The following is a 26,426-nucleotide window of genomic DNA, read 5'->3' on the forward strand; positions in this document are numbered from 1 at the left end:
GTGTTGAACCTGCGCGATTCAGCCCTGCACATGCCCGGACTAGAACTCACGAACAGTAGCACCTCGGATCGGGAGGCGAGGTGAGGTTTACCAACGTTCCACAAGCACAGCTAAGCTAGCTGGCATCCGTTACATCTACATATTAAAAATGTACATTGAAATGGGCACCAGTTTATACAGGCTACTGCTGATTGCAAAGGAAAACAGTTGGAATGACCACATCGATTCAGTGCACAGTTTTCATTAAAGTGACAGGCATGTCCATGTTGAGGTGTCTATGGCCTTAGCGATTAGAAATAGCTTTTCCTTAGTCTTGCAGTTTTGGCCAACAAACATTTGAAGACCTTGCCTGATTTCAGCAAACTGAACAGACAGTTAGTGGGATGGGTGGAGTCCTTTATTATTTTCTTGGCTCGAGTCCTGCATGGGTGGATGTATGTCATGCAAGAGGGAAGAGGAGTCCTAAACATGCGCTCAGTTGAGCGCACCACCTGCTTTGGCATGGCATTGTGGTCTTTCTGAGAACTGTTTGCATACCACACAGTGATACATCGAGTCAATATACTCTCTTTGGCCCCAGTATAATAAAGGTTTTAAATTCACTTTTGGGGACCCAATTTGTAGTTGTCATAGGTGGCACATTGTTTGGCCTTTCTAACCTGAGCTTGGACGGGAGCTCAAGAGTTTATACTGAGACATAACCGTCCCAGCCAAAAAAACATGGAATTAACCTGCAGGACCCTGAGATGTCCTGAAAGTCAGGAAAATTGCAGTTGTCTGCCTTGTAAATAAGAAACATAATCCCCAATACTTTCGTATACATATAGGCCATAGCCTCCTGACTGACCCTGGGCAGGTGTGGACCTGCGGTTGATTATGGAGCTGAAAGGGCATGCATATTGTGCCTGTCACTAGCAGGGACAACATAGCTCTGCACAGTCTTCCGATGCCAAAAGTGCAAACTGGTGCTGTCTAGAAGAAAGTAGCACATTTATTTATATAGCAGCACATTTTATTTTCTGACACATTGACTACTACTCAAAACGCTTCACACACAGACAAAAACATAAACATGATGATGATTCCATGGGCAATGTTGTCGCTTCACACACAGACAAAAACATAAACATGATGATGATTCCATGGGCAATGTTGACTCTCCTGGCATGTTCTGTACAGAAGGAGACCGCACACTCTAGCAACTGCCAATAGTTTCGGCCTATATGGCCTTTCTCAATCTTAGAATAGGCCTAAGGCACGTGAGCTGCTATAGAATAACTGCCAATAGTTTCGGCCTATATGGCCTTTCTCAATCTTAGAATAAGGCATGTGAGCTACTATAGAGTATGCGGTCTCCTGTTCAGAATATTACGTATCCTGTGACCAGCACCTCTTGGCATGAACACACACAGCATGGTCAAAGGTCCTTGATTACTAACTTCAACCCTCTTTAGGTATGGTGTTCTTGAGAGGTAATGGTCTTTGGTTTGGGAAAACCCTTATAAATTATATATTTAAGTTGTTATAAATTCAGACACACAGGCTCCCCAGTTACATTGCTACAAACAATAGTACAGGCTGAAAACATACAACAGTGTCATTATTCAATTCCCATAACTTGGATGGGGGCCTGGGCTTTGCTATGCTAGTCTTATGGGATCAGAGGCTAAATATAACCAGGCTTATGCTCAGGATACCTTTTTACCACAGTGCTTTAGATTTTGGGAGCCTACGCTTAGATTCTGCACCGTTACCCTATAAATCTTGCTTGAGAAATAGTCCCACATTTCTGACACGTTTCATGGATCTCACTTTTAATGGCACACCGCTTCACAAACATCCATCTGCAACGATCAGCAATTAGGGTCAGGAAAACTCTCCTTTGTTCCACCTTTGTAGATCTCTCAGCAAAGGCACGTAAGATCACTCATTTACATAAAACGACCACTTGTGTCATGCACCAGGCCTGAAATGACTTTTCCTCAGTGGTCCATTGTTGGTGGAATGAGTTGCCTAGTGCTCTCCGTTCCTGTGATATAGTTTTGGGTCTTTCAAGAGGGGTCTTAATTAAGGCATATCTGTTCAACATGCACTTAGTTTATTAAGCGTTTCTTATGCGTTATGGTTTGTGGAGACCGGGGACAGTTGCAACAGGGGATGGTTGCAACATGTCAATTTTCTCCAATCAGAAACAAGGTAGAGTGATGACACTCACACTGCATATGCTCAGTTGGATGCCCCCCTTAGCAGAGAAAAAGCAAGGAGATTCCTGAACTGCTCCAGGATTTATTGTAAAAAAACAGTTTTTTAGGTATGAAAGTATTTATTTTCTTGAGCTTTGTTTCTGTTAAACTGCTGTCACTGTTTTTGTGATTCAGCTCAAACTTATATGATTTAAATGAGTGATATGTTAACTTTAAGCTACTATGGTTAGCATGTGTCAAGGTCCCCTTGTTTAGCTAGCACATGAGGTTTTATCATGGCTGACAGGAAAGGGGACAGTTGCAACAACTGTTGCAACTGTCCCCGTACAGTCCCGTACAATGCATACATATGATCATATAAAATATATATTTTTAAAAACATGTTTTACATGACAATAGTCTAAATAAAAGTGAATTGCCTCCCAAATTGTTCCATTCTTCCTATGTCACTAAAGTCCTACTGTATTTTATATCAATTTCAATATTTGACATCTGCACATAAGGCCTACTCATCTAGACAAATCTATAATTGTCATCTAATCAAAGCTGGTGAATAAATAACACTGTAATATTATTATAACTTACATAACTTGTATTTACATACAAAAATAATCATTTTGCTGCACTGACATATATTGTAATATATTGTATTTTTAACATGTTGCAACCATCCCCAAACAATGTTGCAACTGTCCCCGGGCCCGGGGTCAGTTGCAACATCTGACTCCTTACATTCAAATGCAAATTGTGAAAAATGTAGATTCTGTAATTATCTTTAAATGGTTTAGACTATTAACAGACATATGTAAGTGTATTGTATAAAAAATTGGTTTGTCTAATCCAAACCGTCTCTGAGTAACAGAGCCAAATGCAAAAAGCGTTGCAACTGTCCCCGGTCTCCCCTATAGTAGCCTATTTATTTTCAGGCTTGATTGACATTGTTGTTTACTGTTGCTCTTGTCCTTGGTGTAGGCAAGTAACCAACTTTTTAAATTGTTTACTGTTAAATGTAACTATTGTATTGTATTGTTGTTGCTGCTAAATATCATAATCATAACCATAACCAAATTATTGGCGATCGAATATCCAGTGTTTGTAGCAAAGATTCTTGAGCGGAGAATCTTAGGTTTGTAGTTTTTGTATTTTAGAACAAATCATTTTTCAAATTACTACGGCATTCCCCTTTATGATATGGATTGGCTGTCAGAGTTGCATACATTATGACGCTAGCCAATGGTTGGGCTTCGCGCGGAATTTCAAATGTTTTTTTCAAATCAAAAGAAGTTGTATGCCTCAGATCCCTCCGCAGAGTACTACACAGACTAAATAGTTCCCCGTTTGAGTTGTTAATTTAATATCCAACGACATAAATAAACGCATTTCTAAATGATGTGTGTTTTAGCTGTAGTGTTAAAATATTCAGTATAACCCTTCCTGGTTAAAATGTTATAACATGTGCTGGCGGAGGGATATACACTTTTCATTCACACGCTGCCAGTAGTGTGTCCAGCGATGTCCCTTTACACGATCCCTGTGTAGAAATTCGGATAAACAGAGCGGAGTATCGGACAGCAGCCACCAGGCATGGTGGACACAGAAGTAACTTTAATATAACAAATAAGGTCAGTATTTCGAAAAGACGTTTATCCTTCTTGGTGTTTTCAGCTAAATGTGCTGTGTAATTTGCGATAGAAATCTAGTCTATAGCCAGCTGAAATTTTCACCACGCCGAACGTTGGGAACATAACCATTGCTAACGTTAAGTAATGCTTTTGCTAGTCCATATGTTCATTTTAATTGTCAAGGTTTTACGTTAGGTACATGATACGAGTAGTGACCAATGATCTCAGAAACCTGTTGGCGTATCCTAATGTTAAACGATAGCCTAGTGTTTTTTTTTTTTTTTAGATGCATGTTAACTTAGCGATGCCTTCAGGTCAGCACAGCAATAAAAGGACGTAACGGTATCGCACACTGGAGGCTAATCGTCAACAACATTTTGCTCAACTTGAGTTGAACGAGTTGACATTTGCTCCAGATGGTTGAGTTATAAAGTAAAGCTGACCTAGGTTATCCCCAAGTTTTACGTTACGGCATGGGCAACGTGGTTAGCTGCACTTTTGTGGCCTAGTCTGAATATTTTGTCATGTCAGACACTATGAAACAATTTGTGGAGTAAACCCTGTCAGTGACTCGATTAAGCAAACACCCAGTAAAATGTTTTTTCTCTCTCAGGTAAGTTAAGTCACCCAGAAGATGCCTCTTCACGGGAAAATAGTTGTCATCCGGAGAGGCGGCGGGGATGGCACTGAATTTCCCCTCACGGCGGCATGTCTGTTTGGAAGGTGAGTGCTTTTGCTTTGATTCAACTTGGCGTTTCTTTGCGTTGCTGTACATCTGTAAGACAATGCTGATACTTTGTCATTGAATACAAACGAGTCGTGTGGTTTGACATGTACTTATGAAAACAGCAGCGCATAAATCCCACGCGGAAATGGCTGAGGTTATGAGGTTGTACAAGGTAGCACAGGCGGGCTTTTTTGTTTCTGACGTTAAGAGTAGACGTAACCACGTTTTTCTGCAGGGAACCAATCACCTTTTTTGTACAATCTGGATGGTGTACTTGTCATGCCTTGTCTTTTGTGCTAGACCAATCATGAATGCCTTTGTCTAAAAGAGAGATCAGCTCAAGCGTGTATTCGTTACCAAAACTGCATATAGGAAAATAACCTTTGTTTAGTCTTTACTACTGTCATGACATGTCTGCTGATGATGGCAATGAAACTTAACGTCTCATTAATCCTCTTCCAGAAAAATAGATTGTGACATTCGTATTCAGCTGCCCCAGGTGTCTAAAGAACATTGCAGGGTTGAGATAAACGAGAATAAAGAGGTAAACCACTGTTTCCAAATGTAACTGCATGCACCTATGCCAAATCTCTATTAGCTAAATGCAGTGTTACAATTTTTGTATGTTTTGTGTGTTGTGATGTTTCAGGTTGTCTTGACCAATTTGAGTTCAGTGAACCCCACTTGCATCAATGGTGTGCCTATGCAGCAGTCTGAACGACTGAAGGACGGCGATGTATTTACCATTATCGATCGCTCTTTTAGGTAAGATGATCATCTGAGCTTCTGGAGAAATCTATGTAATGCTGATGATGGTTCAACTTAATTTCGCCCCCTTGCACTCACACAGTTTGGGTAGAAGGCCTTCGCCTCATTTCCATGAATTCTTTAATGAGATTTTTTTTTTTGGATCTCCAGGTTTGAAGCTCCTCCTCCACCCACTCCAAAGAAAAAGAGGGTGTCTACGTCAGGAAAGGGAGAAACTCTTCAGGTACGTTGTGTGTTAGATTCTCTTCATATGTAAAATATAAACACGTTCCTCTGTGTGGCTAAATGTATAAGAGAAACTCTTGTCAGATGTCTTACCATAACTTATGACTGACTGCTTGTACACCTGTCTGCTGTACTTGAAGAACAAGTTAACTATCTAGTGTAAGGTCAAGTCTGCTGTAATTGCATTAGAACAAGTTAACTAAGCTAGTGCAAGGTCAAGTCTGCTGTAATTGCATTAGAACAAGTTAACTATCTAGTGTAAGGTCAAGTCTGCTGTAATTGCATTAGAACAAGTTAACTATCTAGTGTAAGGTCAAGTCTGCTGTAATTGCATTAGAACAAGTTAACTATCTAGTGCAAGGTCAAGTCTGCTGTAATTGCATTAGAACAAGTTAACTATCTAGTGCAAGGTCAAATCTGCTGTAACGAACAAGTTAACTAAGCCAGTGTAAGGTCAAATCTGAAATCTGTTGTTAAAACAGTTTGTTGAGATTATGACTAGTATCTTTAGATAATAATTCTAGTAACTGGAAAGACTGGATGTGTAAGTGCTCATTTTAGCACTGATCTTTGCTCTTGGTTGTGGTGACATTTTCACCTGCTTTGAGGTGAATCAGAAAAGGCTGTCCTTCAAACTTTAAAAAATACGAAAATATGTTTTTAGGTTTTACAAGAACATCAAGGAAGAGATTCATCAGCTGAGAAAAAGTCCATCTCGGCCTCTGGTAAGTATTCATTCTTTGTTCATTCTGTTTTCTGGGGCATTTGCTTAAGTCTAATGTAACCATGAACAATTGGTTCTGGACAGTGTATTCAAGTATCATTTATCATATAATAATGTGAATTGTTTTGGTTGTGCCTTGCACAGACTCCTGTCTGAAAGATGGATCCAAAATTGCCAACTCCATGGCCCAAACAGTGGAGGCAACCAAGGAGATGGACACGACCAAATCCGGCAAAGATGCCCAGTCCCCTTTCTCTGAGCTGTATCAGATGATCAAGCAAGATCTGGACCCCAAGTCTCCATGGAAGAGCTCTGGGGGTCAAGGCAAAACTCCACTGTCCAAGCGTAACTCGCAAAAGCCAGCGATGCCCAAGGTCTCAGACGAGGATGCCTCCACACCCGTGGACGTCAAAGGCACTCCGCAGAAGACGAAGACTGCCCTGCCGGTCACACCGGCAGGGAAGGAGGCCGCCTCCGTAGCCACGACGCCCAAGTCGGCGCAGAAGAAACGCAGATCAGTGGGTCAGCCCGAAGCGGGACCAGAACCAGCTGCGGCATGCGCGTCGGAACAGCCGGCCGCTGTGGAGGAAACGTCCCAGCAGGCCGAGGCTCCGGCAGCACCGGTGACCCCTGGCACCCCAGGGACGAAGAAGCGCTCGTGCTCCTCACCGGCCCTCCAGTCCCCCAGCACCCCCACTCTGGCCTCGGGGAAGAAGAGCCTGCCGCAGACGCCCCAGAAGTTCAGCGCAGACGAGGTGGTCCAGCAGATTCTGTCCGACCCCCAGAGCGCTGAGAAGCCCAGCAAGCCTCCAAAGTCTCCCAAGAGAAGGAGCAGCGCCACGGCCACCGCCAAACCGGACCCCTCCCCGGTGGAGGTCACTGCGAGTGCCCCTGCCGAGGCGTCCCAGGAAGTGAAGCAGTCGCCCAGGACCTCCCCCAGGGCCAACGCAGGCCAGAGGCTCAGGGTGCAGGACGTGCTGCAGCAGATCGAGCTGTCCACGCCATCAAGGACCAAAGGTGGGGACGCGCCTGGCAACAGCAACAGGGGCCCTCATTTAAACGCAGGACAAAGTGCAATGCCAGTTGTAATCATATGCGTCTTTCCAAATGTAATGCTGAATGGGAAATCGTCTTTGTTTTGAGCCTTGAGCTGATGTAGTAGAAAAACTGATATGCAGTTGTTCTCATGTTGTATTCGATTCCACTTCAGTTCCAACTTTTGGAATAAATGTGTGTGTTTCTCCTCAGGCGACAAGCCCTCGTCCAGCAAGAAGCGCAAGAGTGGGGACCTCGACGGACCCACCCCACTGGCCAAGAAGAAGCGCGTGTCCTTCGGTGGTCAGCTGAGCCCGGAGCTGTTTGACAAGCGGCTGCCCCCCGACTCCCCACTCCGCCGCGGTGCCACCCCACGCCGCTGCAGCCTGGGCGCCGCACTCGTCCACACGCCCAAGTCTCTGCTCCGCAGGGCCTCCATGGGCCTCACGCAGGTACGAGAGCACGCGCCCTACACATGGAATAATATACCACACACACATGAGCACGCCGCGCCATACACGGGGAATGTCGCTGTTGCATGAAATAATATAAAACACACACACACACGAACATGCTGCCCCATACACAGGGACTATAGCTGTTGCGTGAAATCATATAAAACACATACGAACACGCCACCCCATGAAATAATATAAAACACACAAACATGCCGCCCCATACACAGGGAATGTCGCTGTGGCGCTAAATCATATGCCACATGTGAGCACACAGCCCTGTACACAGGGAACGGCGGTTTGGGAACATAACTGTGGGGCTAAATCATATGGTCTATGGTGTGCGCGCACAGGTTAAAGCATACAGCTCCCACACGGAACACCAGTGTAGTTCTAGATCACATGCTCAGTCATGTGCTCAGAGTTGTTTGAGAGCGAGAGCATTACATTAAAGTAGTTATTTTGTCAACTTTATTATGAATTAAATATTGTTTAGATAAATACTGTTGACTGTTCATTTTGTGTTTTATTGAACATTATACAAGAAATTAAAACTTTGATGTTTACTTTATGTGAGCAGAGTCGGAGGCTTGGAGAGACCATCCTGGAGAGCCCCAAAGCCAAAGCAAGCCCTGTGAAAAAAGCCAAGACTCCCTCGCCGGCAAAGAAATCTCCCAAAGCCAAGACTCCATCTCCTAGAAAGCAAGCGGGCACTCCTACCAAGAAGTCGGCTGCCGCCACCACCTCGCCCAAACGTCAGTCTCCTGCCAAGCAGAAGAGTCCCGCAAAAGCAGACCAACAAACCCCCAAAGGCAGGAAGTCTCCTTCCCCCGCCAAAGAGAAGTCCCCAGAGGGCAAAGCCAGTCCTGCCAGTTCTCCTTCCTCAGGTCGGAGGTCACCTAGCCAGACGCCCACTGTGTCGGGCCGCTTCTCCATCTCCCGCATCAGCACACCGTCGCCCCAGCCTGAGCGCGCCTCGCCGAACATCCCCCTGAAGAGGAGGAGCATCAAGGAGTCCGCCAAGAAGACCTCCAGGAAGAGCCTGGGCAAGGCCACGCTGGACGGCATCCGCAGACGCAGCGGAGCGTCCAGGGCCAACCTCAAAGGTGGGCTTTCTTTCTTTCTTTCTTTCTTTTCTCTAACAATTCAATACGCTTTATTGGCTTGGCATAAAATAGTGTTTTTGTCGAGAAACAGAAACCCACACGCATGCTCCCTCTCTCTCCCCATACTTCACAACGTCTTTTTTTTATTTTTTTATCCTTTTTAACATACTTGTCCATCCGTCTTGGTCAGTTTTTCATGTAGTTTTGTAATAATATGCAATACGGCTCTATCAATATGCATCAGTGGATATGTTATGCTTTGTAGTATGTGTTTTATTAATGTAACTTAAGAGGTTAATTTTCCTGTGTTGTGGTTCTGTTTGAAGTGGTGAAGTCCTTTGCGGATATTGTGAAGTTTGGCCAAACCAAAACCCAGACTGAGGTTGCTGCCAAGAAGCCAGCCGCTAAAGTCAAAGTGGCGAAGAAGGCTGTGGCAACAAAACCGAACACCCCAAAACTGAAGGTAATGTGATGGGACTCCACTCTCTTGTTAACTTTAAACCACTTTTTCAAACACTAGAATCAAATAGCAGAATCACTAGAATCTAAACAACACTAGAATCTAAACTGTATATTAAGGGGTTGTGTTTTACCATAATTTCCCAACTATTAGTAGCAGTTTATACATTGATTTTGCACATTTTCTTCAGCTATGAGGTTAATACACAGGGGCAGTTAATATGGTTTTGTTTTTTTAACTTGCATATAACACTTCTGCAGCTTATACACAGCATGAATGCAAGCTGCTGGTGTTGATCAGATCTATTTAACTCCTGTTGTAGACTCCAGCTAGGCGGCTGCAGGAGCACACCAGCACTGGGCATGCCAACTCCCCTGCCACCATCGTAGTGGGCAGGGCCCAGCTCAGGGCAACACAGGTGGCATGCGGCGCCCCGAAGATGGTGCCTAACGTCGCCCTCGCCAGGATCGACATGAAGATGGACGAGGATTTCTCAGGTACATGAAGCGTTTGAGTGACTGACTTGCAGTCCTGGCCTGACATGTGTTGGCTTGGTGGCCTGTGGAAGCTTTTTGAGATGTACTGTACACCATTAACAATTCTGTGTGTGTCATGTAGGTTTTTATGTTTCCTCATTAATAATCTTGATTTTCCCCGTCCTTTGTTGTATTATTGCTTTCAGGGGTTTCAGATATCTTTAAAACTCCCGCAAACAACAAGCAAAGAGCATCTACCAGAAAGAGCGTCATCCCTGGCACTCCTCTGCTGTCGGCCCCTATGGCTGAGCTGTGTGTGATGAAAACTCCGGAGGAAACTGGTAAGTAGTCAGTGCACCACTGGCCTTCTTTTACCATCACAAATGTTAATTTGTGATAAAATTAACAGATGCAGATAAAATGATCAAAAGTAATATTCTGGAAACTAGGAGATGAATATAAATTTAAGTGTATTCTGGTTCTGGGTGCAATGCTGTTAAATAATTCTGTCTTAGTAGTGTTCAAGTAAAAGACTATATTAGCAGAATAATGTCTTATTGTTAAAGTAACACTGTTTTCCTAGGTGAGATGGTGGTGTCTCCCCTGAGCGTAGCGTCCACTGCCAAGCGTAGCGGCTACAACAGCGAAGCGGTCAACCGCTTCCTTCAGGACGAACAGGAAGCCAGCTTCGTTGCCGAGGAGACCAGTTTTGTCACCGAGGACACGGTGTCTGCAGGACAAGATGAACCCTCTGATGCGTCAGTGACCCAGACACCTGGTCAGAAGGCCGAGCCTGCCGCCGCCACCTGCCTCACCGGAGTCAAGCGCATCCTCAAGACCCCCAAACAGAAGGCCGAGCCCGTGGAGGACCTGAGAGGCAAGCTGTTCAAGACTCCGCGACAGCCCAAAGCCCCCCAGGAGATGTGTCTGACCGGCGTGAAGGAGCTGCTCAAGACCCCCAAACAGAAGGCCGCCCCTGTCGAGGACCTGATGGGCATCCAGAGGATTACCAAGACCCCCAGGGAGAAGTGCGACAGCCCGGTGTTGTGTGCGGCCGCCCTGAAGAGGCTGGTGAAGACCCCGAGGCAGAAGGCCGAGCCGGCCGAGGAAGACCTCTCGGGAGTCACGCACCTCCTGAAGACCCCAAAGACGAGAGGAGAGCCCGTCCAGGAGAAGTTTGGCCTCCGCAAGCTCATGAAGACGCCCAGGCAGAAGGGAGCTGCAGCCGTAGAGGACATCGGAGGCCTGGAGGAACTAATGCAGGAACCAGAGGAGCCCGAGGAACTAATGCAGGAACCAGAGGAGCCCGAAACCCACATCACAGAGGCTGTTGAGGTAATGGCTTCTTGGTGTATAGTCGTCATCATGCCCCCCCGGTCTGGAGCATCATCATGTTTTATTTTATGTATTATGAAAATGTTTGTTCACAACATATAAATATTTTGTGTTTTTTTTTTTTTTCTTTGCCTGATAATAGAGCCTGGTGTAATGGGCAGTATGTTTTTAAAAGGAGCTGATAGATGCACTGCACTCCTCACTGAAGGCATGATTACTTAGTCTTGATTAATAAGGGAAAGGAGAATGTGCCTGTTCCACCTTTTTCAACACAACTCCTAAACTCCATTGATCCGTGCCTGTTCCACCTTTTTCAACACAACTCCTAAACTCCATTGATCCGTGCCTGTTCCACCTTTTTCAACACAACTCCTAAACTCCATTGATCCGTGCCTGTTCCACCTTTTTCAACACAACTCCTAAACTCCATTGATCCGTGCCTGCAGGTCCAGGAGGCTGTGGCTGCTCCAGAGTGTGCTGCTGAGGAGCTGCCCGAGGCCCTTGAAGGTGAGCTAATGCTTTATATGAATCACAATTAGGTCCCAAAAACATTTGTGCATTAAAATGGGTCGTAACAAACGTTTATGCATTAGAATGAGGTCTTAAAACACAAACGTTTTTTTTTTTTTTTTTTTAACATTTGGTTTCTAAAAAGCTTTATATTTTACAACAAAGTTTCTGAGTTACAGTTAGGGATGTAGGTTGACTTGTTTGGTTTAGCTGAGAGCAAGAGAAAGTTATGAGTGTAGAAAACAATATAACCACAGATACTTTTCAGATACACGAACACACTACTGTATTGGCTAGTTGCACGAACACACTACTGTACTGGCTAATTGCACGAAAGGCTCTCGGTGAATGTAATTAGTATCTACAGGACCGGTTGGGTGTTGCACCTAGTGAATCGGCACGTTACGATGTGCTGATTCGAAGGATGTGTAGTCACTAATTACATTCGGAATAGTGGCAGGTTCAAACACACCTGACTCCAGGAAACAAACGAGCTCACCAAGAGCCTTTCGTGCAACTAGCCAATAAGGATGTCCATTTCGGCTATTTTTCGTCACCGATAGTCGACACTTCTTAATCGACTATTCACCGCTAACCCGTTAAAGCCCATTTAGAACGGATACGTGAGCGTCACACACCGACACAAAGAAAAAAAACAAACCTTAAGAAATTAGAAGTGATTAAAATTTTCGAGTGCAAACAATTCACAACTTGTGTAAATTAATGAGCTAGACATTGCCTGACTTCTTGCTTGTGCAATAAATAAAACAGCTTCAAAACTAAACTAACATTTTGTCCTACAACGCAAATGCAGTCAAAAGGCAGGTCCGGCAGCTATAGTCTATTTTGTGTTAGATGGAACCTATTAATAGCAAGTAGCCTAGGCAGGCACATTAGTGGTTGAACGTCGAGCAGTTCTGTTATCGGGTAGACTGTATTTAATCTAATGATCAACAACCAACATTTTAACAATGGAAAGTTGTGCAATTTTCATAGCTTACCTTTTCTTTTTATCCAGAGATACTCATGTCAGCTGTAGTTGCGTGCGCAGTCTGAGATGTGCTACGGAGAATAGCTGCTCATATGGGACTAAAGTCCCCGCTATGCAAAGATAACTCGGAGTGGCCAGTCATGAGAAACGTGTCTGATTAGCTCTCCACAGGCCGTGGGGATTCATATGCAATATGGGGAATTCTCTCTCATATGGACCATACTGCAAAAGTTTTTAGCTGTTTAGCTGATCTCATTAATCGGTTAAAACTCTTATCGGTCAAACAGGGAATTATGAACACCCTTACCTAGTGTATAATGAGTTGGCTGTTAGAAGCTGAAAGGAGTTACCAAGTGCAGTGTAAGTTGGTATGACATTTTACAACGTGTGTGTTTGGATGCCTCTCTAGAGCTGAATACTGCCACAGAAGAGGACAAGGAGAACGTCTGCCCGGTGGAACAAATCCCAGCCACTGATGCCAAGCCCCAGGAGCCGGTCGACGCAGAAGTGAAGAGAGAACTTCTGGCCAAGCGTCTGAGCTCTCCTCTGAGGGAGCTGGTCCAGGAGAGGGCGCCAGAGGCCTCAGAGGAGCTGGTGGAGGCCGACGTTGTCCAGGAGAAGGCACCAGAGGCCTCAGAGGAGCTGGTTGAGGCCGACGTTGTCCAGGAGAAGGCACCAGAGGCCTCAGAGGAGCTGGTGGAGGCCGAGGTCGCCCCCCTTCAGAGCGCCGAGGCCCCAGAGGAAGCCCAGCAGGCTGCAGCCATCGCTGACCTCGCGCAGGAACCCACGTCCGACGCTGCAGAGGTACCAGACGAGGCTGTTCCATACGAGCCAGAGCCCCTCGTCCTGGAGGAAGTGGCTACGCCTGCCAGAGGAAGACGTAGAAAGCTGATGGACGAGGACGCGGCGGCGAACACTCCTCAGGCAAGCCCAGCCAGGGCCACGAGGGGAGGCAGGACGCCCAGACTGCTCCAGCAGGACGCGGTGAAGACCACGCCGAGGAGAGGGAGGGAACCCAAACAGGTGTTGGCCGAGGAGCAGCTCAGTGAGGAGGTGGTGGTTGCCGCAGCTGAAGAGCCAGTCGGAGTAACTGCCCCAGCAGCTGAAGAGGTCAAATCTGTGGTGGCAGAGGTCACTGAACCCAAACAAGGAGAAACTGTTGAGGTACAAAAACATTATTTCTGATTTCTGACAAAACGATTTACTAATACCAAGCTTATAAGACTTTAAAGGTGCCATGTGTAATGTCCGCCAAAAAATCAATTCATACTCCACATTCCATAAAAGATGGGGGCAGTATACCTCCAGAAAGTGAGTTGGTCTACCCTAGAGTAATAACCAAGACACGTGTATTGCATTTTGGCTGGCGGTTATGTTGCCCGCATACCGCCTCCCATGGCTGAAACTGGAATTATGACACCTGTCGGGCTGTGGCTAGTAATTTAGCATGCTAATTCAGGTTGATATCTCTGCAGCACTATACCTTGTCATTTTTTTAATGACCTCATCGCCCTTATTTCTTCTCATTCTTTTGATGCGTGTAGCTCATTTTTTGGATATTTTTACCTCAATTCTTACACATGGCACCTTTTAAAACAGACATGATTCAGATCGTTTTGTAAAATTGTTGATTTATTCCATTCAGATCCTAGAGGCAGTGAGTGCTCCTGAATGTGCTGCTGAATCATCTGGTAAGTCATTCATGTTTTTATTTATTTATTTGTTTGTTTGCTTATTTATTTAAAAATCTTCGTAATTGAATACAGATTATTAACACCCACTACAACAAGTCTCAAATAATGACTGTCCTATTCCTTTGTGTTAATTGTATGTAGAGCTCACGGTTGCATCAGTGGAGGACCAGGAAGCCATCGCTCCAGCGGAAGATGTCCAAGCCAGCGAGGCGGAATCCACAGAGCCGGCAGCTCTTGCAGAGGGTTCAGCGGAGCCCGGGGAAGCGGAGGCGGCTCCAGTGCAGGCGGGCGACACGCCGGCGACCGACGCCATCGCTGAAGCCAGTCAGGACCTGCCAGAGCCTGCGCCACAGGAGGCGCCCGCCCCTGCTAAAGGAAGACGAGGACGGAAGCTGGTCGAAGAGGTTCCCGTGGCGAGTCCCTCCAGGGCGAAGAGAGGAAGAGTGCCCAAGAAGTTGCAGGAGGAGGGCGCCGAGGCCAAGCCGAGGAGAGGCCGCAAGGCCAAGCAGGACTCTACAGAGCAGGCGGAGGACCAGGCCAGCGAGGGAGCAGTGGCCGCCGCATCGGAGCCTGTCGAGGCGCCTGCGCCAGCAGAGGAGGCGGTTGCATCTCCTGAGCCAGCTGCCGTGTCTGAGGCCGCCGACGCTCAGGAAGAGTCTGCTGTTGCCGTCGCCCCGAAGACCACCAGAGGGCGCCGAGGCAGACAGCCAAAAGCCGCCGCAGCAGTGGAGGAGGTTGCCATGCCAACTGTCGAGCCTGAGGTCGAGAGCAGCGCCCCGTTTGCCGAGGTCGAAGAACAGGTGGAAGCCAAGGCCGCTCCGGAAAGCGAGCCCAGCACTGAAGCTTCTGAACTTGCGGCAGCTCCGGTTGAAGAACCAGCAAAGCCTGCAGCTGCCAAGCCTGCGCGTGGACGCAGAGGCAAACAGGCCGCTGCCCAAGTGGAAGAAGCCGAAGAAGTTACGGATAGCGAACCCAAAGCCGAAGTTAACGAGAAGCCCCAGGCTCCTGCTGCCAAGACCGGACGCGGTCGGAGAGGCAAACAGGCCACTGTTGAGGTTCCGGCCGAGACCAAGCCTGACGCCCAGGCTGAAGCAGACCGCACCACTGAAGAGCCGGAGAAGCCCCAAGCTAAGGTCACCAAAGCAGCACGCGGCCGCAAGGCTAAGCAAGCTCCTGTTCAGGTGGAAGACGTGCCGGAGGAAAGTGCGACTGAAACCGCTGCAGAGCCTGTTGGTGCTGCACCTGCCGAGGTGGTAGAGCAGCCATCACAAGCGGTGGTGAAGTCTGGACGAGGCAGGAGGGCCAAGCAGGCACCTGCTCAGGTAGAGGAGGTCGCTCAGGTAGAGGAGGTTGCTGAGGAAAGCCAGCCTAGTGTTGAGCCTGCTGCTGAGGCCGAGCTTGCTGCTGCTGTAGCTGTCGAAGAACCAGCGAAACCCGTGGCTGCCAAAGCTGCACGTGGCCGTAGAGGCAAGCAGGCGGCTGCCAAAGTGCTGGAGGAGGAGGTGGCCAAGGAAAGCGAACCCGAGGCTGAGGCTGAAGACCAAACCGCAGCCAAAGCTGAGGAGAAGCCCCAGGCTCCTGCTGCCAAGACTGGACGAGGCCGCAGAGGCAAACAGGCTCCTGCTCAGACCAGTGAGGTGGAGGCTGAAGTCCAGCCTGATGCAGAGCAGATCGCCGCTGCTGAGGAGCCAGAAGAGAAGCCTCAGATCAAAGCCGCCCGCTCAGGACGTGGACGCAAGACCAAGCCGGAACCGGAACCAGCGGCAGAGAGCGAGGAGCCCGAGACACCCCAGCCAGAACCTGTTGCAGAACCAGCCGAGGTGACTGAAGAGCAGGCGCCAGCTGTGAAGTCAGGGCGCGGTAGAAAGGCCAAGACTACACCTGCCCAGGTAGAGGCTTCCGAGCCATTCATCGGCAACACCGAGGAGACGGTCAGCGACGCTGCCCCCGTCAAGAGAGGAAGAGGTAGAGTCGCCAGAAAGGGGAAGGCTGTGGAGAGCGACCCCAGCACCGGCCAGGCCGCGGACGCTGAACCCACCGAGAGCAAGGTCACCAAGAAGTCTGTTAACTGGAGCACCGATCTGGTCGAGACCAAGTCGATTGGAGATGCTGAGCCCCATGTGGAGGAGCCTCAGAAAAAGAAGACGAAGCGCGGTCCGTCTGCCCTGCCCGCTGCAGACGCCACTGAGGACTCCTCCGCAGCTGCGGTGGTGAAGCCGGCGCTTAAGGGCAGAGGTGCTGCGAGAGGCCGAGGGCCGAAGAAAACCGCTGAATCGGTAGCGACAGAGGAGGAGGAGGCCAAGCCAGAGGATGCTGAGCCTGTTGCCAAGACGACAGCCAGGCGAGGTAGGGTAGCGGCCACAAAGGAGGTTAAGCCTCAGCCAGACGAGGAAGTAGCCGCTCCTGCCCCAAAACGCGGAGCCAAGAGGAAAGAGACGGCCGAAGTGGAGACGGAGGCAGTGGCCGACGCTGCGTCTCCCCCCAAGAGGAGGCGAGGAAAGGCGGCTACACCGGAGGAGCCTCAGGCGCCAGCCCCGGCCACCAAAGGGAAGAGGGGAGCCGCCAAGAAGGCAGAGGAGGCGGCTGAGGCGGTCGCAGAGAGGAGCGAACCCGCCGCTAAGCCCGCCCCCAAAGCCGTCCGGGGGAAGAGGAAAGCGGTAGAGGCTGAGCCCACCCTGGGGGAGGAGCCAGTTTCAGCAGAGGCACCCAAAGGTTCGTATCTTCAGTCTCGCCAAATTGAAAACATTGCTATCCATATGTTTCTTTTCATCTCTAGGCTTCTTTTAAGTGTAGACTTGTGGTCCAAATTGTCTATATTGCTATATTTGGTTAAACAGTTTTTGACCTAAAATGATACAAGAAAAAAATGCCACAAGTGCCAAATTCTGGGCTTTGTTTTTTTACTACTGGTTGTTGTTGTTGTTGTTGTTGTTGTTGTTGTTGTTGTGAGGGAGGCTGTTAGATTGTAGTTGGCCTTGTGGTCTAAGGTCTGACTCCAGGCTAATTTCCCAACGTGCTCCATTTCTCCAGCTGAGTCCAGTGGTGCCCGGGCGCGAGGCCGGACGCAGACGAAGGTGGCGGAGACCGCCACCCCGGCCAAGACCGCCACCCAGGCCAGGCGCATCAGGAGGAAATGAAGCACTGAGTCCCACAGGCAGCTGTAAATAATCCACACACGGGTTTTAAAAACGATACGCTTTTTTTTATATACGTGTATTTTTTTAACTGGTGATTATGTTGACTTACAGATTATTTTTTTCGGTTTGTTTTCCTGTTGTGCTGGTGCATAGATTATTATTAGAACTTTTCAGACTAATATATCTATATATATGGACCTTTTTGTACCTTTTTGATGTATTTTATTGTGAGTGGTAGATTTAGATTTCCCTAATTGTTTACAAAAAGTGTGTATTTAGGACAAGGAAAAAAAACTTCAGGGCAAATTGACTTCATATTGTCACAAAATGTTTGCTTTACTTGAACCAATAGCTAAAATGTTTTAAAAATGTCCAGATGTTCCATTTTAAATTAAATTTCAAATGGAAAAGAGAAATTAAAATTGAGGAGTGAAAATGAATTGACATGCCAACCATGTGGAACGGTTTTACCCCAGCTGGCACAAGCAGATTTGAACGTTTCAAATGTAAATATTTACTGTTAAGGCATCTATACCTGGTTCAACCATTGCAACCCTCTTGCAAAATCCATTTCACCAATAAAGTCATTATAATTCCTCAGTTTGTTGGGCGTTTAAATAATTGTTCCAGCTATGTGTGTTTCCTCATGGAAATGTCAGTAGGCTACATGCCAGATTTTAGATCTTGGTTAGGTGTTAACTTAAGATTGATATCAACCCTACTTGGTCTTGGGTAACACTTGATTGAATATGATTGCCTCAATGAAGGAGAAAAGTATGATCTTACAAATCAATGCTACAGTCAGATAAAGTTTTGTCACCAGAGTTTCCCAAGCTTAATGTTCTCATTCAATATGCCATCTTTCATTCGGGTAGCACTGGTCTTTTTTTTTTTTTTTTGTTTGTTTTTTTGCTTTATTAAAGACATACAAATGTGAAACAGTATGGTTACAATTATACAAAACGAAGTTACAAGGTGCACAAAACAAAGAGAATAAATAATAAATGAACAGAAAAAAAACAATTATCTAGGGGAATTAACAATCACAATATTGTAATGTTTAAGCAATGTTGTAGGATAGCGCCATAGACAGTAAAGGATAGCACCGGTCAATCTCTATGGTTAGTCTGTTACTTGCGTCATATACATGCGTCGCTTTTTCATTTCTGGGAAGATGTGAAGAGGGCACTATTATTCGTAGTAAAACATTAATTTCTATATCTATGTGTCTAATATGAGCACACACATGCTAAGAGAAATGCACATATTCCTGTAAGCTTTTATATAAGCATTCTGATGCGACGTACTTCGTTGCATGTTTATGACGTAATGACGTGCGCGCCAAATTTTGTAGGGTTGACGGAAAGATCTGTGGCTCGGTAAACGGGCTCTAATAAAACCTTAGTAAGATAGTTGTGTTAACTGTTGTGATAACAGCAGTCTGGTGAGTTTTTGCTCCTAACCTCTAGGTGAGTATCTCCCATCCCTTTGTAGAATTTACCAAGTCGTTTGTCTTGTCATGTTAAATGGGCTTGTTAGATCTTGTTAAATGTCAGTTAGCTAGACATCTAAAGACACGTAAATCAGTCAAATCGATTAACTGTTGTCTTAAGAAGTGGCGCGACGTCGGTGCCATGTTTTGAAATGGCATTTTCCCTTTGTTGTCGTCGTCATAGATGCACCATTTTGCTAGTTAGCACTAGCACTGTATCATGGGTAAGCCTGATGCCACTTGCTTGACGTTATAGCTCGAACTCGAACCATGGGTTTGCTGGAACGCTGCGAGGAGCTGTTCAAGACCTCGAACCTGTATGAGGTCCTCGGCGTCACCAAAGAGGCGTCGGACGGAGACGTGCGTCGCGGATATTACAAACTGTCCCTTCAGGTTCACCCTGACAGGGCACAAGGCGATGAACTGGCAACCGAGAAGTTTCAGGTAGCTTTATTTGTTAACCTTCAGTCTGATTGACGTCTTTGTGTTTGTATTGTGATTTGAAGCTTTTTTAAGGATGGTGTTGGTCTTTTAGGTTTTGGGCAAAGTGTATGATGTGCTGAAAGACAAAGACCAAAGAGCCGTCTATGACGAGCAGGGGACAGTTGATGAAGAATCCGACTGCATGAACCAGGACCGCGACTGGGAAGAGTACTGGAGACTGCTCTTCCCAAAGGTACGCCACACATGGGGGTGTTATGTAAGGTGTGTTTATAAGTATGTTTAGGTTGGCCTTTGGACATTATTTAGTAGTAATGTAGTGTTTATAGTAGTGGCAATGGATACCACATAATAAAGAAGTCAACTAACTGGGGCATCAAGGGTGCCAAAAATGTATAGTGCTGCGTGGCCCAGTTGGATCCCCTGATGCGTCCAGCTGGTGTTGGCCGAGCTTTTGAATGGTTTTGCCTTCCTGTGCAGATCAGCCTAGATGACATCCTCCAGTTTGAGAAGAAGTACAAAGACACGGCGGAGGAGAAGGAGGACCTGAGCAGGCTGTACATGCAGTACGAGGGCGACATGGACCGCATCATGGACGCGGCGCTGTTCGCCGAGGACCAGGAGGAGCCGCGCATCAGGGCCGTCCTGCAGGGCCTTGTGGATGCGGAGGAGCTGCCCGCCTACAGGACCTTCACACACGAGAGCGCCAAGAAGAAGAGCAACCGCAAGCGCAGGGTGGGTACACACACACACACACACACACACACACACACACACACACACACACACAGGAGCGCGCCAAGAAGAAGAGCAACCATAGGCTCAGGGTACAAACACACACTAACACACACGTTTAAATTTTATGTCTAGCCTTATTTCTGATCACTAAACCATGTGCTGTGTAGTTGATGTCTTTATGTAATAGGCAACTGAGTAGCTGATCTACTGTTTATCTATTGTGTGTGTGTGTGTGTGTGTGTTGAGTAGGCTGATAAAGAGAGGAAGGAGGCTGAAGAGATGCAGAAAGAGATGGGCATTAGCAGCAATGACAGTCTGGAGGCCCTCATCAAGGTAACAGCACATCATTCCTCTCCTCTACATTCTTCCTCTTCTGTCCTCTCTTCTCTCCTCTTCTCTTCTCTTCTGTCCTCTACTCTACTCATCTCTCCTCTCCTCCTCTCTTCTCTCCTCATCTCTCCTCTCCTCCTCTCTTCTCTCCTCCTCTCTTCTCTCCTCTTCTCTTCTCTTCTCTCCTCTTCTGTCCTCTTCTCTTCTCTTCTGTCCTCTTCTCTTCTCTTCTGTCCTCTACTCTACTCATCTCTCCTCTCCTCCTCTCTTCTCTCCTCTCCTCCTCTCTTCTCTCCTCTTCTCTTCTCTTCTGTCCTCTACTCTACTCATCTCTCGTCTTCTCTTCTCTTCTGTCCTCTACTCTACTCATCTCTCCTCTCCTCTTCTCTTCTCTTCTCTCCTCTTCTCTTCTCTTCTGTCCTCTACTCTACTCATCTCTCCTCTTCTCTTCTCTTCTGTCCTCTACTCTACTCATCTCTCCTCTCCTCCTCTCTTCTCTCCTCTTCTCTTCTCTTCTCTCCTCTTCTCTTCTCTTCTGTCCTCTACTCATCTCTCCTCTTCTCTTCTCTTCTGTCCTCTACTCTACTCTACTCTCATCTCTTCTCTTTTCTTCTCTCCTCTCCTCTACTCTACTCTCATCTCTTCTCTTTTCTTCTCTCCTCTCCTCCTCCTTTCTTCTCTTCTTTTCTCTTCTCTCATGTCCTGTCCTGTGTGGATATATAGATTAATTATACATTTTACCAACGTCACTTGTATACATTTAGTTACACGCAGCTACATGTGACGTTGGCTTTGATCATTCCCTGACGTGTGGTCCGTTTCTGTGTTGCTGCAGCGGAGGCAGAAGTCTAGCGAGCACGGCTTCAACTCGCTCATCGCCGGCCTAGAGGCCAAGTACTGCCAGAGCGGAAGCAAGGGAGCCAAAGGAGCCGGCAAGAAGAAAGGGAAGAAATGATGGCGTGTGGCCGCCACGCCGCGCCCAGGGGTTAGCAGAGGCCGCCTGGTGTGCTCACTCCAGCAGGCTGGGACAACTCGTCTTACAACGTTTAAACAACGTTTACGGTTATTTTGTCATTAAATTCCAGAGACGCAGAAAGAGGAGTGTGGTCTGTTGAGGCTGGGCTGTTGCTTTTGGTGGAGCAGTCGAGCGCTTACACTAACAAGTCTGCTTTGTCAAGGAGAGCCCCTGTGGACAGTGGGCCTCTCCGTCATTGGGGCCTTAGACTAGGCCTATGTACAGGTTTATGATTTCAAGTTGTACATCTTCAAAGTTACTATTTGACTTTGAAATTATATTCAATGCCGTTTTGAAATGTTTTGCGTGTGGTTGTGTGTGTGTTCGTTCGGCTTTTCTAGAAGATAATTGAAGTATATTTTTTTTTTTCCCCTCCAACTGAAAAAGCTGCTCTAGCATTCCTATTTCTTGTCATGGCACGTGTATGAAGTTGTTTGAACATTTAGATGTAACAAATCTGCCCATTTCTTATGATTATACTGTTTGTAATGTGTTTTAATTGTAATGATTAAAAATTATATTTGAAAGTAGGCCTATAGTGTCAAGTCAATACATGCTGAAAAACATTGTGAAGGTACCAGTCATCGCTTTAGATACAGAAAGTAGGCCTACCTAAATATAAAACATCAGTATACTAATTGTACTATTTGAATGTCATGGTTTGTGGTTATTATTATTTTGGTACATTCTAATTAGTATAATAGGCCTACTATATTTTTTTCTTTTTTTAGGTTCTGTGACTAAACTGATAATGTTAATGTAGTGTATATTGCTTTGGACAAACCGCTTGGTACTCTATAAACGTACAACGTCACGTAAGTAGAAGTGGCGTCTGCACCTTAAGTTTAACAGATGTTTCGCTTGGTGGTAGCTCCAAAATAAATTTAAATCACAGTGCACATAAAGTTACAAACGTTTCGGGCCTTGCTCATGGTGATCTTTTTCTACAATTTGAAATAACTATAACCATAACAAAATTGTAATCATGTGTGGTTATCCAAAGGCATATTGATTGACGTCATAATTTACAAGGAAGCCAAACAGTCGTCACAATGGAGCCTGGCAATAAAGTCTCGCGCAGGGACCAGATTCGCACACAGCCCAACAGGTTACCCATTAGACGCAGCCCTTGTGCAGTCTTCAACCTTTTCCTTGACGACTTGACAAAATGTGGTCTCAGAAAAAGTACATAGGTTCCACGAAGGAGAGGGAGGACCTTTGCCGTCTCTACATTGAGTTCGACGGGGACATGGACCGCATCATGGAGTCCGCTCTGTGCGCCGAGACCGAAGACGAGCCGCGCATCAGAGAGGTTCTTCAGAGGCTCATCGAAGCGCAAGAGATCCCCGCCTACAGGGCTTTCACACACGAGAGCGCACAGAAGAGGCGCAACCGCAGAGGAAAGGTGCACATCTATTTCTTATACACACTACAACGATAGAGGCAATATTGCGGTTCACATTTTAGGAAATCCGCTCGTTCAAAATAAGTTTGATGACAAAAGTGCAAATAAGAGAATAGGATCTAACTTGATGTAGGTGGAGATGGAGAGAGAGGAGGCTGAAACGAAACAAAAGGAGATGGGTATCACCAGTGAAGACAGCCTGACCGCTCTGATCAAGGTAGACATGGCTTTGGAAACACGACTGGAATCCCTCTACTTTAGCTACTAGTTTTGTAAATAAGTCCTTATTTACACTCTGTCATTAGAGGAAACAACAGTCCAATGAACAGAAATTCAACTCCCTCATCTCTGACTTGGAGGAGAAGTACTGCGAGGAGGAGCCCAAGAGAAGCGGTGCCCAGTAATAGCAGCTCCGCATGCTTTGTGGAGACCCAGCCCAGCAGCCACCTTTATTTTACAATACACTTTCTGTGAGCATAACCTATCCCTGAGACTGTGTCATGTAAATAGTGCTGGTGCTTCCCAGGATGCTGACTATAGTGGTCTGTACTGGGCAGGGTTGTAGTGGAGGCTAAACGCAAGTAAACACAGTTTATCCACCTCTGAAATTTCACCTCTCAAAAGAGTTTATTCACCAAATGCAACTTTTAACATTCAGAAATCACACTGTTATCCACATTCACAATATGTACACTTATCAACACTGTAGGAACCATTTAATACCACTGGTATTGATAGACATGAGTCAAAAGTCTGATACCGTCCACCTTACCATGATCATAGTTTACCCATCTCTTATTAGTAGTTATTATCATGAACTATCTGTCAAAATAAGCCCCGCCCCCTGAAACGTCATAAATCACGTCATAACCACGCCTCCTTTTTATGCAAATTAGCCACGTGGTTGTCGCCACGTGTTGTTTGTTATTGTTATTGTTTTGTGAGTCATGTGACAGTCATGTGACTGGTGTCAAACCCCTGGGCAGCCATATTGGATGTAAAGTCATGTGTCTGTTGTCAAACAATGCCACGCCCCCCTTGACATCCATATTGGATGTAGTGTCATGTGACAGTCATGTGACTGATGTCATACCCCTGGGCGTCCATATTGGCCGCCAAACCCACATGTGTGTTTTGTGGATAATGGGGGATCAGATAAACTTTGTAAGAGTTGTATATGTTTAGTGGTAAATGGGGATAGATATAAAGTGTGCTGCTAGCCCAGAGGAAAGAAAATGTTAAAATGAGAGCTCCTCTCTTTCTCAGTTGTTTCTCCTAGACAATAATGAGATCACAGTGATATAAAAATGAGATTATTGCTTTTGTCTCCCGCTTCTCAGGTTTGTCTCTGGAGCAAAAGAGTTAAGTTATCTCAGTGTAGACTCCCTTTAATATACAAATGAGATCTCGTCAATTTTTTAAATAATGCTCAGTGTTGTCTAATTTATACTCCCTTTAATATACAAATGAGATCTCATCATTTTTTTAAATGCTCAGTGTTGTCTAATTTATACATCTCATATTTTACTCAGGCTGATCCACCAGAGAGCTCTCTCTGTAAACTCATGCAATTCTCATTTCAGATCATTTTGGTAAATCTCAGATTAGGCTCCATCAGTTCTGTAAAAGAGATCTCTTCACAAGCTTGAACCGTTCTCATTCTAGTCATCTCAGTTTAGTCCTTTTTTGATTTACAAAAGAGATCTCAGCAAAGGCTTATACAATACTCAGACTTGCTCAGTTTATATATCTCATATTTTACTCAGGCTTATCCATCAGAGAGCTCTCTAAGTGAACTAATGTAATGCTCATCCAGAACTATTTGTTTTATAAATTAGTCTGATCTGTAAGAGCGCTAGCTGTTGTACAACAATTCTCAAATGATTTTCATTGGCTTATTTGTTTTAATTGCACATATTTTCAAGTTCACATTTGCAAACAGTAGGCCTAACCATGTGATGTGACCACCACACATGACGATGCTCTGACAGACCTCTGAAGTTCGCCTACAAAAAAGCTACCATCTATGCCCATACAAGGAGATCACCTGTTAAATTCTCGCGCAGGCCAGGGAGACGACGAAATCGGAGAGGCAGACGTTTTCCTGAACGCACTTTTGTCTTCAACCTTCGAGTAGATATTATAATCAATGGTACGTGAAGGCGGCACAATTTGATTTTTGCTACCCCAGAGCTAACTTGCGACTTGTTAGCAAGTTAGAGAAATCAAGTTAGACTCCAGAGGTCTATGATGGTCGGACGTGACAAACTCGCGTGCAGAAGACTCCTACCAGAAAATGCAGTCTAGATTTGGCGCCCAGTGAAACCAATTGAAACGGTGTGTGGGTATGAAGGATTGTGCGGAACTTGCCACCACGAAAACTCAGAGAAGGTACATTAACATTTTGGTAATTTGCTAACGTTCTTGCATATTTTTAGACTCAATATATCATTGAACAACCTGACGAAGCAGCACAGAAAGTTAGCTAGCTAGTTAATGTTAGCTACTTGTAAGTTACATCACTGGCTGTGCCGCTTGTATATAAAGCTAACGTTAGACAATTTAACGTTGCTAGCTTACTTTGCCTTATACAGCTTTAGTCTGTATGTTTTGAATGGTGTTAAGCTATGCTGTAGCCAAAATGCACAGAATTTTAAAATGTCTTTGGGATGTCAGTCAAGATGACGAAGCTAACGTTATTGCCACTGGTTTAAACTGGTTCCAGCTCAATTCCACTGAAAAGAGGCCGGCAGCTCTGGAAGACTACGCTAGACCATCAGATCAAATTGCTGAACAAACAGCGTACCAAAATGGTAAGTATATTTTTCCCCACAATATGTTCTCACTTTTGTTTAACCTGCTATAAATTACAGCATATTGTAACAGGAGTGAAAGGGCATTCTTGTAACCCAGGTAAACTAGGAAGTAGCGTTGCTGCGGTCGAGGGATCGTGAAATAGGCAAGTCAGCATCTGCAGTCATGAATAACTTACCAGTCAACATTTCTTTTGCAATTAATAGAATCTGTAGCATGCAAATCAAACCAGCTATTAGCCTAATATAAAACCATGATATATCTAGGTATGGTGAAGGGTATGTGATGTGGGGTTATCTATCTATCTTTTAATGACAAAGGCCAAGGGAACATTATCAGGATGCATAGTATCCTGAGTCCATTCAATAACTGGCCTTTAAAAATAAAAATCTGCCTGCCTCTATGGGATTTTAACATAGGGGGTTCCTTACTTATGCCCCCTGTATTTTAAGGAATAACATTTATTAATTTACGATACCTGGTTCATTCACAAAGAATATTGGTGTGTTTAAAGGTTGGATTTTTTCCTAATTTTTTAATTGAGGCATTAAGATCAATTTCCAACAGATGATTTATTGTATTCCTCTGGTTGTCTTAACTTATGCACAGTTGATGGTTTTATAAAGACACCCCTACACCAATAAATAGTTCATGTAGACTGTCACACAATGGTAAGTGGAACATCGGCCACAGCTTGTAACAACTTCATTTTTTACCATTCT

General features: G+C 45.7%; 2 protein-coding genes across 7 annotated transcripts; both read left to right on the top strand.

Annotated features, from left to right (window-relative positions):
* Positions 1-3,680: 3,680 nt before the first annotated feature.
* mki67 (marker of proliferation Ki-67) lies at positions 3,681-18,069 on the top strand. Of its 5 annotated transcripts, none has more exons than XM_042085664.1 (19): positions 3,681-3,826; positions 4,440-4,549; positions 5,016-5,097; positions 5,203-5,318; positions 5,472-5,544; positions 6,211-6,271; positions 6,415-7,287; positions 7,519-7,757; positions 8,341-8,866; positions 9,193-9,329; positions 9,649-9,823; positions 10,009-10,143; positions 10,386-11,137; positions 11,584-11,644; positions 13,048-13,390; positions 13,496-13,802; positions 14,284-14,329; positions 14,474-17,044; positions 17,363-18,069. In XM_042085664.1, exons 2-19 carry the CDS (start codon positions 4,461-4,463, stop codon positions 17,467-17,469), a joined length of 6,693 nt encoding a protein of 2,230 aa, XP_041941598.1. In that variant the 5' UTR covers positions 3,681-3,826; positions 4,440-4,460; the 3' UTR covers positions 17,470-18,069. The 5 variants fall into 5 exon arrangements, with proteins under 5 accessions (XP_041941598.1, XP_041941596.1, XP_041941597.1 ...); XM_042085662.1 differs by having other exon boundaries at positions 13,048-13,289; positions 13,341-13,802; XM_042085663.1 differs by having other exon boundaries at positions 13,048-13,238; positions 13,290-13,802.
* A 712-nt stretch (positions 18,070-18,781) lies between these two features.
* dnajc9 (DnaJ (Hsp40) homolog, subfamily C, member 9) lies at positions 18,782-23,374 on the top strand. Of its 2 annotated transcripts, XM_042085666.1 has the most exons (8): positions 18,782-18,938; positions 19,218-19,405; positions 19,497-19,637; positions 19,883-20,137; positions 20,390-20,473; positions 21,306-22,890; positions 23,024-23,107; positions 23,196-23,374. In XM_042085666.1, exons 2-6 carry the CDS (start codon positions 19,232-19,234, stop codon positions 21,423-21,425), a joined length of 774 nt encoding a protein of 257 aa, XP_041941600.1. In that variant the 5' UTR covers positions 18,782-18,938; positions 19,218-19,231; the 3' UTR covers positions 21,426-22,890; positions 23,024-23,107; positions 23,196-23,374. The 2 variants fall into 2 exon arrangements, with proteins under 2 accessions (XP_041941600.1, XP_041941602.1); XM_042085668.1 differs by lacking the exons at positions 23,024-23,107; positions 23,196-23,374 and having other exon boundaries at positions 20,390-20,482; positions 21,302-21,469.
* The last annotated feature ends 3,052 nt before the right edge of the window (positions 23,375-26,426 follow it).

The sequence above is a fragment of the Alosa sapidissima genome, chromosome 3 (assembly GCF_018492685.1).
Source record: "Alosa sapidissima isolate fAloSap1 chromosome 3, fAloSap1.pri, whole genome shotgun sequence".
NCBI lineage: Eukaryota > Metazoa > Chordata > Actinopteri > Clupeiformes > Clupeidae > Alosa > Alosa sapidissima.

Coding starts and splice junctions, on each gene's coding strand:
- mki67 (XM_042085661.1), top strand. CDS start 4,461: ATGCCTCTTCACGGGAAAATAGTTGTCATCCGGAGAGGCGGCGGGGAT. Junction 11,645..13,047: donor GCTGCCCGAGGCCCTTGAAG/GTGAGCTAATGC, acceptor ATGCCTCTCTAG/AGCTGAATACTGCCACAGAA. Junction 14,330..14,473: donor ATGTGCTGCTGAATCATCTG/GTAAGTCATTCA, acceptor AATTGTATGTAG/AGCTCACGGTTGCATCAGTG.
- dnajc9 (XM_042085666.1), top strand. CDS start 19,232: ATGGGTTTGCTGGAACGCTGCGAGGAGCTGTTCAAGACCTCGAACCTG. Junction 20,138..20,389: donor AGAGCAACCGCAAGCGCAGG/GTGGGTACACAC, acceptor TGTGTTGAGTAG/GCTGATAAAGAGAGGAAGGA. Junction 20,474..21,305: donor GTCTGGAGGCCCTCATCAAG/GTAACAGCACAT, acceptor GTGTTGCTGCAG/CGGAGGCAGAAGTCTAGCGA.